An 11851-nucleotide genomic window follows, 5' to 3' on the forward strand; every position below is an offset into this window, starting at 1 on the left:
ATCCAATATTCTGAGAATTAAGCTACGATCTAGTTTTCCCTTACTGAGTACTAGAAACAAAGCTTTAAGCATGTCCATTGGGAAAGTAAATTAACTACTATTCTGAAATTCCCACTATTGTTATTGTCCCACATATTAATCATGATTTCATGATCAATTGCGCTTGCGACATACTTCACCTTAGCGACTCTTATACGCTAAAAATATGTGTAAATTATTACTGTACCAAACCAATGCTGACGAGTAAGCTAAGTGATTTACAATCTGTTAAATTCAAATTGCTTTCTTTTTCTTCTTTTCCTTTTTAACATTTCAAGGAAAGTACAGATCAAAACATATGCATATTAATACATACCTTACATGCTTCTGCCAAACTGCAAGAAGAGGTCAATAATATCTCTTATTTTTTCTCTTTTTGTGTCGTACTTTCAAGACTTCCATTTATTGAAGAAGAAAGTGAAGATTATTTTTAGTTTTGCAGTAATTTAAGAAGACGTTGAATAAACAAGATCAATGACTGCTCCCGGAGTACAGCTGCACCTCCCCGATGATCACCATGTAATCAATAATTCATCACTATATCATTAATTAGCACGAAAGATGTTCTTTTTTCTCTGACTATGTGGCAGTGGAAGCGTACTATTTACAAGAAAAAAAGCATTTTCATTTACAAAAAAAGAAGGTTAACTTCACTAGTTTTCAAGTATAGGATCAAAGCCATTAAGTGAGTTTTTTCCTTAATCAATACATGGAGTGCAGCTTAAAAATATTGAAGATTCTTGTTGTTTTAATGAAGCATAGTTCAAGTTTACTAATAGGAAGTTAAAATTCTTCAACAGGTGGTGATGGATAATGGTATTCTCCAAGTGACATTATCAGTACCAGCTGGCATTGTAACCAGAATCAAATACAATGGCGTTGATAATTTGCTTGAGATTCTAAATGATGAAACAAACAGAGGGTAACTTCCATCAGCTAGCCATTTCTTTTTAAGCTTCATCAGAGGCAGCTTCTTATTTAAAAATTCCCCTTTTATCTTGAAAATAGATTAAGTTTATTCTCGTCGCGAAAGGAAAAGAATGTAACAATTGGTAATTATTTTCTCTCTAGATACTGGGACGTTGTCTGGAGTCCAGCAGGAACTACAGGGACTACAGGAACATTTGAAAGGTATATAATATACTCTATGGGTTCAAACTTAAAATTATGGGTTCAGACCTACTATTTGTTATAATTTTTATTATTTTGAAAGTACCGGATTTAGATGAACTCGGTGTCCCAGTGTTACATCTGCCACTGAATATACCCGACCCTAAGTCCCGCGGATTCCTGATCAAAAAGGAACTGAATAAAATATTATATGTTGTTTTGAGAGAATTACGACTGTTTTATTAATTTAGGCTCATATGCACAACCTATAAGGTCATATTGGAAACAGATGATCAAATAGAGCTTTCCTTCTCAAGGGAATGGGATGTGTCACTTCAGGACAAGCTTATTCCCCTGAACATAGACAAAAGGTTTTGTTATGCTTTTTCCTTCCCTTTGTTAAATATTTATTGGTATTTTTTGAACCTAGAAAAGAGAAAAGACATTATACTTGATGACTAATCAGAAGTATGAATGTTCAGGTTTATAATGCTTAAAGGTTCTTCAGGTTTCTATTCTTATGCAATTTATGAACATTTAGAGGGATGGCCTGGTTTCAACCTTGATGAGACTAGGATTGCATTCAAGCTCAGAAAAGACAAGTAATACTCACTTTCTCTTCATCCATCTAATTTTGATCCAGTTGTCGGAGTTTTAAATCTATCTGCTAACGTTTTCTCAATGTTGCATATCCTTTTATAGTTCTCGTACTTACAAATTGATACGTATAATAGAAATGATTAATTGTTTGTACATATGAAAGACACATTGTCAGTGTCTTATCTCTAGCTTCATTGACAACAATTAAGAAGGATGTTTTATTGTCTAATATATCTTGAACGTCGACCAGGTTTCATTACATGGCAATGGCAGATAACAGGCAGAGATACATGCCCTTACCTGATGACAGGTTACCAGATAGAGGACAACCACTTGCTTATCCTGAAGCAGTCCTGCTTGTCAATCCCGTGGAGCCTGAGTTCAAAGGCGAGGTACCTACTTTCTTCTGCCATTTGTTCAGATATAACACAATTAAGTGTAACTAAAAGTATGCTCTCTACAACAGCGTAAGCTTTTAGATAGGGTGATTACATGGTGTCAGAGCATACATGGTCATGAATTCATATCTCAATCTCACCACCACCCAAAAAAAAGGCATAAATATTCAGCTCCTCGTGAGGAAGGGGTGTTGAACTATGATATAATTAAGTAATTAAAAGTGTGCTCTTGGTTAAGCTTGTTACTCTACTGGCTGCTGAAGAGGCAATACTGCTCTATTTATCAATTTTTTCTTGTGGTTCATAATTAGGGTAATTAAGGAGTCTTGATTGATTAATGCTATCAGGTGGATGACAAGTATCAGTACTCATGTGAGGATAAAGATCTCAAGGTCCATGGCTGGATTTGTATGGATCCACCACTAGGGTTCTGGATTATCATTCCCAGTGACGAATTTCGATCCGGGGGACCCCTTAAACAAAACCTCACTTCTCATGTTGGTCCAACTGCTCTTTCTGTAAGTAATCACAAGCCTTAACACATTCTTATTCCTGTTCATTTGTATTGTTTCTTAGGCCCATAAATTAGCTAACATAACCAAGTATTTCAATTTTGATCAGACTATGGTCACAAAACACGCATCGCTTTTTTCTTCTTTTCATGATTATCACCCAAGATGTTATTCTGCAGATGTTTCTCAGTGCCCACTATGCAGGAGAGGATTTGGTTGCAAAGTTTGGAGAAGGAGAGCCATGGAAAAAAGTCTTTGGACCAGTTTTTATATATCTTAATTATGTCAATGAAGGGGAGGATCCCCTTATTCTCTGGGAGGATGCCAAAGAACAGGTATAATTAAGAAAGTTCTATGTACTAACACTGCCAAAGATACCAGGTCACATAAGGAGTAATTACAGATAACCTTGTTTAATAAGCATCCACTTAAATTTGCAATGATTTTTCAAGCCGATAAATATACATACGACTTTCTCATTTTAACACTTATACTTTACAAAACAATTACTAATAAGTGTCTTTGACCGTTGACCGTATGTGAAGGCAATACTGACATGGCCAAGAATATATTAATACTAATATAATGTTAAAAAAAGAATAAATAAATAAAAAAGCAAACCCAAACTCTTCTTCAGTTCTTCACAGCCCTTCCGCCCCCTTCTCCTCCCATTACTTTTTGTTTCTTATCCTTATAGTTTTCACGTCCCCCATCTTCCCTCTCAATTTTTCTTCTTTATTTTTTTTCATTATTGTTCTCTATTTAAAACGAATTTAGGGTTTTTTCTTCTTCTACTGAGTATAAGATTTTAAAGAGAAGGAAAAAAGATATAGAAGATAACCCGCAAATCACCGGAAAAGTTGCCGGAAAAAAAAGAATTGACTTTCTGAGATTCGAAATTGGGTTAAATCGGTAGTAAGGAATTTGATTTTCCTATTATTGGTTCAGATTATTCGAACCAATCAATTAGGCTCCAACCATTTAAAGTGAAAAATGTCTCTCCGATAAAGTGATGGTTTCTTTGTGAAGCTGGGGAAGATGGAAAATGAATTTCTGTTGTCGAAATGGCTTTAAGAAAAATAATGAAAGGAAAATAAAGTTGATATTTTGAAGAAGAAATATGGCACTTGAGGAACGTTTTTTGGTGATTAGTCGGTGAAATGATAGTGAAGTTGGTCTTAACCTATGAAGAAGAAAGAAAAAGGAAAAAATAAATTTTATAAATTAAAAAGACTGAGACCCACAAATTATACGTGTCAAATAACCACAAGCTAAACATATGACATGTTATTCACGTCATGGCGATTGTATAACACGCTCAATCGGAGGTGCCAATTAATAACTATTTTGTGAAGTATAAGTATCAAAATGGGAAACCCGTAAGTTTGTTTACCGGTTTGAAAAATCAGTACAAGTTTAGGTAGCTGGGAGGCCATTTTGCCTAAATTATAATGATGGTCAAACAATTGTATATAACTTTAATCCTTAAGAAAACTAGTTTTATGGTACAACGAAGCGATCTTCACTGCTATCTTTGTGATTGTCCTTATTGATGATATAACTAGACTATTTAACACTCTGAATGCAAAAAGCAGATGCTGGTAGAAGTTCAAAGCTGGCCTTACAGTTTTCCAGCATCTGAGGATTTTCCATCATCATCGCAACGCGGTAATATTAGTGGAAGATTGTTAGTCCAAGACAGGTATTATTTGCTTATTTGCTTACCGTTACCACATTTTCCTTTTTCTTTTGGAGGTAGGTGGTGGACTTGGAAGAACAATTATTCTACGGTCAATGGCTCTACTTATATTATTTTGGTACTTAGGTACTTCAAAGATGATAAGATATCTGCTTCTGGTGCATATGTTGGCTTAGCTCCACCAGGGGAAGTCGGTTCTTGGCAAAGAGAATGCAAGGTGATTCAGGGGGGACAAAAAAGCTCAATCACTCGAAAACTACTTATATTTTTGGGAAAATGGCCAAGTATATTATTCATATATACCTTCCGCTATACTATCGGGTCACATATATCCTTACCGTTAGCCAAACTTTTTAAAAATACTATCCACCTAACGGAAAGCCACCAAATTAAAAAAATATCTATTTTTTTAAAACTCATTAATAACTCATTAAATCCTTTTTATTTACTGCACTTCTTCCTTACAGATTAATCATTTCCTTCATAGTCATTTGTGGAACTTAAGATGTGAAAGACATAAAAATACCGACAATCATATATTCATTAATATATTGAGTCATGATTCTTTTAATATCCTTATTGTATGTTTATTATATTCTACCTTTTCAATTTTTTTCTTCTTCTAGATCTCTTTATTTTTTCCCACCATGCAGAATTTTGCCGAGTATTCACCATGATGTTTTTCACCATGACGTGAATGTTTATATCATCTTACTAGGTTGACAATTATGAAGTCTTAAGGTAGCTACCGAGGTATTTCTTCCCCCAACAATGATCCTTTGTTGATGAGTATTCACGCACCATATTTTCTTATTCTTCTTTAAGCATTTGAGCAACGAGTAATTATCGTCAAATCACGCCTTGAGAATCAAAGTTAGATTTCAAGCTATGGGATGTGATACTTATAATTCTTAGTAATAACTGAACTTATAAGGAACAAAAATTAGAAAATAATTGGAGGAGATTCAATTTAATATCAAGCTAGAGTCTACGAAAATCATCAACAATGAAAGAAAGTACACCAACAAGTTGGAAAGTAACTTAACAACCTAAGTACACTAACTTCATGCATTAACCAAACACAAATATTGATAAAGTATATATCAGTTGTTACCGACATACAAACTAACTATCAAGTATGCATTGCATTAGACAAAGGGATGCCATATTATAACCAAAAAAAATACAACCAAACGTGATAACATGACATGCTAACGCCACCATGAACAACTAAAAACCAAAAATATAAATTCTTACTAATTCTACTTCCACCATTATTCTCGATCTCTCTCTAAATAAATAAAATGTGTTAAGACGTCTCAGAAATCTAGGTTCCGTATTTTTATATGATAGGTTTAACAGGTTATGGGTTAATGAATTTTTTTTTAAAATGATTATTTTATTAATCTGGTGGATTCCGTTAGAGGAGGGTATTTTTAAAAAGTTTTGTTAACGGTAATGGTAGATATGTCCCGATAGTATAACGGAGGGTAGATGTAAACAATATACCAAAGTAAAGGGGTATATTTGGCCCTTTTCCCTATATTTTTTCAACAATTTGAATACTAGTTAATGTTGATCAGGACTATCAATTCTGGATAAAAGCAGATGAGGAAGGCTATTATGTAATCAGTGATATACGAGCAGGCAACTATAACTTGTATGCATTTGTCCCTGGATTTATTGGAGATTACAAAAGTGATATTACAGTTACAATTACCTCGGGTATTAAATTCTCTATTTGGCAAGTAAACCATTAGTTTCAAGCTTTTCAAGATCGTTACGAGCTAAAAATAACATGTTATAAATCAGGTTGCAGCATTGAGATGGATGATCTTGTCTTTGAACCCCCAAGAAATGGACCTACACTTTGGGAAATTGGCATTCCTGATCGTTCTGCTCGAGAGTTTTATATTCCTGATCCTGATCCAAAATATATCAACAAACTCTTTGTTAATCATCCTGATAAGTTAGACTTTCTCCTTCTTCATTGATATTTAATTTTTATCTTTTTATTTTGCTGCTCATTATCATCATCTTCCTTAGGTTTAGACAGTACGGGCTATGGGAGAGATACAGTGACTTGTATCCAAACGGTGATATAGTTTTTACTGCTGGAGAGAGTGACTACAAAAAAGATTGGTTCTTTGCTCAAGTCACTAGGTAATGAAAGTACTAAATCAGCACTATGTTTGCATCTGGATTTATTTGTAGACTTTAGGGAGGATCTTATAATTGATATCTTCATTAAATTTGAATGTGAGTTTTCTTCATTTTTTCGGACTTTTGGGTATGTTAGGAAAAGGGATGAGAAGACATATATAGGAACAACATGGCAAATAAAGTTCAAACTTGACAGTGTTAAACAAAAGGAAATCTATACACTAAGAGTGGCACTTGCATCTGCAGCTCAAGCTGAATTACAGGTATAGCACAGTTTTTCCATCATTTTTAGATATTTTCGAGTCAACGATAAAGGAAATCATAAAATGTAACTTGCAGGTTCGCGTTAATGATTCAAGCACGAATACTCCTCTATTCTCAAGTGGAGTGATAGGGAAGGATAACGCGATAGCAAGGCATGGAATTCATGGTCTCCATTGGCTGTTCAATGTGAATTTGCAGGGTAATATACTTGTTGAAGGGGAAAATACCATATATTTGACCCAAGCAAATGCAACTAGTCCTTTTCAAGGGATCATGTATGATTATATCCGTTTAGAAGGACCTCCTTCCCATGACTAAGGCAAATTGTTCTGAAAAGAATAAGAATTCTTTTTGTAGATATTCTTTTACTTCATTATGTTGAAAATATATAATTGTTCCGAAAGAATTTAAGTTTTATACATTGACAGAAGACCGAATTCTCTTTGGCATTGTCAACCCAAATGCTGGCACGTTGTATGTTTTTTCTGTTTTTCCAAAGGTTCCCCTCCAGGGGTATATATATTGAATAAGTCAAAAGGAATAAAGAGGAGGGCATCAACCTAACCTCTTCTTCTCATAGCTAAAATGGATAAGCCATCCCTACAGATTGACTTAAATAAAAAGGAAACATACAGCAGAGGAGGGTTTCTCCTATTACAATTAAAACCATACTATACCATGATAACTAATAAGTATTGTATCTCGTAAACGTGAAAATTATTAATATTTAGGAAAATAATTATAAAAAATATTATGGACTATTATATAATAAAGACATAACAAAAGTTAATAAATAAATACTTTTAAATAAAAAAATTATTTAAAATTTACTATCATAGCAGTCTTAGGGGATAACATGCAATAATTTTTATTTTAATTATGACATAAAATACACTCAACTTAATGATTTATGATTAAGAAAAAAATAATTTTGAATAGTTAACGATTTATTAAGAAAATTTGAGGATTTACAATGTTAGTTACACACAATTGCATAAAGTTCTATTAGGCGAACCCAATATGCTGGGCATTCGGCGTGTCCGAGGCGTAAGCTCCGTCGGGCGAGACGTAAGTCTCACGGAACTAAGCCCCACACATAAGCCCAGGGGCGTTTCACGAGTGCTCCGCCCCGGGGCGAGTCCCAATTCTGCCTTTTAAAACAGAGGTTCGTTGTCAGAGCTTTGCTCCGGAGTTATTCTCATCTTTTCCCCCAAAGACTTTCTTTCCTTCTCCAAAATTCTATATTTTGCTTTGTCTTCTTCAGCTTTCATTTTTAGAATTTCCATCAGCAATCATCTCTCTGTTCTAATATTCTGATTTCCGATGCCGAACACAACATAATCAGGAAAAAAATATCACAAGCAAAAGATTTTGGCAAACACAATCGAGTAATATATTCTCTTTATATCTGTTTATATATTATTTTTGATCGATGAGACGATGACTGAATTGTTATTTTCATTAAAAAGTTAGAATTGTTATATTCGAATTGATAAAGTACTTTACCTTTTATGACTTTAAGTTAGTTTGAGCCTTTTCTTTTGTTTCTGTTTGTTTACTTTTATATATTTTGGTTATATATCGTTTGTATTTCTTGGTTCAACTCTTGCTGCTTTTACATTATTATTCTTCATTGTCCATTTCTTTGCATTTTGAAATTGAGCTCCATGGATCTTGCAAATTTTAAGCGGCATGTCTAATTTCCATATTATAAGTTATGGTATTTTATTCTTAAGTTCTTGTTCGGTTATAATAGTGCATCGTTCCATTGTCAAGAAACGAATCGATATGTCATATGTATTGGCATTAGTAGATCCAAAATAAAGAGGTAAAGTTATAGCAATTTAGCAACTTTGAAGTCTATGATAAGGTTTACAGAGCACCATGTCTGATTTTTGAGTCCCGGACTTATATTGAAATTCATATATAAATATTAGAAATTCTTTGCATTTTTAACCTTTACTGATCGTGGTCAATGATGCTAATTATCTGTAAGAGCTAATGCCAAATACTTTTACTGTTTCATCTGAAATTTCCAATTTAGGATGACCAACCCTAGCCTGATTCTTTCTGAAGTTTTGTGATTTTGGCTTCATTTTCTTACCTTTGTGGTAGAAGAATTATGATTTTAAAAGTATATTTTATAATTAGAATATTACATCTTCTATACAATGTAAATGATTTCATTTGACATTATTGTAAGAAGGAATATATACAATACATATGAATATATATAGATAAAGTATCTAAGTTATATTTAGTTTATGGCAACAACTGTAAGTCATTTCTCATATATTTGATTGAACCGTTAGAATGGTTGGGAAGCATAACATAGTCTTTGATTGCTATGAAGATAACCGGCTAAGCTTGGCTTCAACAAATTTAGTCATTACAATTTGTATTTTGGTCAAATTGTATTACGGCATACCTATCTAACCAAATGTAGTTGTTACATTTCGAGTTGAGCCCATAGATCTAATCATTTTGGGTTTAGTACATCACGTAGGCCGATCAATTAGGCTAACAATTTATCAATTTAAGCTTGTATTTTTCCCTTCAAATTTCGTTTTAATTGTTACAAATATATTTTTTTAATAATATATGCCATTTAAAAAAATATAATAATTAACATGAAATACATGTAAGATATATATATATATATATATATATATATATATATATATATATATATATTGTGGAGCCCTTTAGTGTGAAACTGAATTACCTAAAGAACCTTCAAAAGCTAAATGATCATTTTACCCGTAAGTTAAATACTACTCCTACAATATTATTATGCCAGAAAGTAAATGTACCTTTTAATAAGTATTAAGTTTGTAGGGGATCTTTTAAGAACTTATCATGATGCCATATCTTTAATCCTTTTATTTTTCGAATTTAAACCTTCTGAGTTTCATACGTGTATCAACGTAAAATATGGATGAGTCATTAATTTCCTAATTTGCTGCACTAAATACTATAAAGTAACAAATTTCAGCCAAATATTTACATTATTGACAGTTAAAAGTGGGAAGATCCTAAGCCTAAACTTAAATTAGATAAATGCCTACCAAAAACTGAGTGACTATCTTGGCCTTCCAAAAAAAATAAAAATAAAGCCTTATGTTAAAATTATTCTCAACAATACTGAATCGAGTAAATGGGGATGATTGTTTTTTCTGCCAAAAGTCATTGCACGTTGTAGGTCTGCTTATTTTGCTTAACAAATTGTCACGACCCAAAAATTACGTTTGTCGTGAAGGCGCCTATCTCAATACTAGGCAAGCCGATAAAATCAATAACCCGTAATTTTTTTTAAATACTGAAAACATAATAATTAAGTTTAATAGGAAATCCTACAAATACTGGAAATAAATACACTCCCAAAATTCGGTGTCACTGAGTACATGAGCATCTATATATCACTATTCTGAAAAACACAGTCTATAATAGTCTCAGACCAAATACAGTAAACAAAAGATAGGGAAGGAGAGAAAAGGTCTGCGAAACACGGCAGCTACCTTGGAATCTCCGGAAAATCAACTATGCGAAGGAATCAACAGCCACTGTATCCGAGAATACTGAATATGCACACGAAGTACAGGGTGTAGTATGAGTACAACCAATTCAGTAAGTAACAATACTAAATAAAGAACTGAAGATAGTGACGAATTTCACAGCTAAGTCCAAATACAGTGATTTTCAACATAGAAAGGCAGGCATGCTTTCAAGTTCAACATTTAAAACTCCACAGTAATTTCATATCAATTTCCACTGAAATAGAAATAATGTCTTTCAGAAATTTCCAAAACAGTGATATATGATAACTGAAATGCAGCAATAATGAAATCAATGCATCCTCTCAGAGCAACAGTCACTCAGTCCTCTCATTCACTCCAACCTTACAATCACTCTTTCCTCCCAATCACTTAGCACTCGGCACTCGGCACTCGCACTCAGTAGGTACCTGCGCTCACTGAGGGTGTGTATAGACTCCGGAGAGGCTCTTTCAGCCCAAGCGCTATAACAAGCCAATCATGGCATATAACAATGAAACATGTTACGGCGTGCAGCCCGATCCCATAATATCCTCAAAATTAGGACATCGGCCTCACTCAGTCATCAACCTCTCTAGTCTCTCTGGCTCTCATAAATCATGATAAGCAGCCCAAACAACAATGATATGATGCATCAATAATGAACAATAGAGACTCAGATGAAATGTGCAAGTAAAACTGTGACTGAGTGCAAAACATCAATTTAGCAGATAATTCAATAAGTACACAACCTCTGTGGGTCTCAACAGTGTCAACACAAGGTTTAAACATGATTTATAGATCAGTTTCACTAATACATGGAAAATGTACGGATATCAACAGATTATTCAACTACACAGTTTTATGGAATTGACCAAGTCATAATTTCTACGGTGCACGCCCACACGCCCGTCACCGAGTATGTGCGTCACCTCAATACCAATCACATAACACATAATCCGGAGTTTCATACACTTAAGACCAAATTTAGAGCTATTACTTACCTCAAACCATGTAATTCTTTATTCTGCAATGCCTTTACCTCGCGAATCGACCTCCAAAAGTCTCGAATCTAGCCACAAATAATTCGATTCGGTCAAAACAATTATAGAAATAAATTCCATATGAAAATACAAATTTTCTGATAAAAAACCAAAATTTCACCCAAAGTTTGCCAGTGGGGCCCACGTCTTGGAACTCAACAAAAGTTACAAAATCCGAAAGCCTATTCGACCGCGAGTCTAATCATATAAATTTTACCAAATTCCGACCTCAACTCGACCCTCAAATCTTCAAATTAAACCAAGAGGATTTTCTAAATTTTCAACTTAATTCACCAATTAAATATTAAAAACAACAATGGATTCGGGTAATTTGACCAATATTGAGTTAAGAATACTTACCCCGTTATTTTTTATGAAAATCTCCCAAAAATCGCCTCTTCCCGAGCTCTAATACGTCAAAAATGGAAAATGGGACTTCGTCCCATTTTCTGATCTTAAACAATCTGTCCAGGCCTTTCTTCTCTGCGTT

General features: G+C 33.8%; 1 protein-coding gene across 1 annotated transcript; it reads left to right on the forward strand.

Annotated features, from left to right (window-relative positions):
* Positions 1-406: 406 nt before the first annotated feature.
* On the forward strand, positions 407-7215 carry LOC104093598 (uncharacterized). The gene is made up of 15 exons (XM_033655451.2): positions 407-558; positions 840-961; positions 1111-1170; positions 1401-1520; positions 1632-1751; positions 2000-2141; positions 2495-2665; positions 2839-2994; positions 4255-4361; positions 4485-4575; positions 5942-6083; positions 6171-6327; positions 6405-6521; positions 6658-6784; positions 6861-7215. The coding sequence occupies exons 1-15, from the start codon at positions 514-516 to the stop codon at positions 7101-7103; spliced, it is 1920 nt and encodes a 639-aa protein (XP_033511342.1). The 5' UTR covers positions 407-513; the 3' UTR covers positions 7104-7215.
* Positions 7216-11851: the final 4636 nt, after the last annotated feature.

This window comes from Nicotiana tomentosiformis, chromosome 4 (assembly GCF_000390325.3).
Source record: "Nicotiana tomentosiformis chromosome 4, ASM39032v3, whole genome shotgun sequence".
Lineage (NCBI taxonomy): Eukaryota > Viridiplantae > Streptophyta > Magnoliopsida > Solanales > Solanaceae > Nicotiana > Nicotiana tomentosiformis.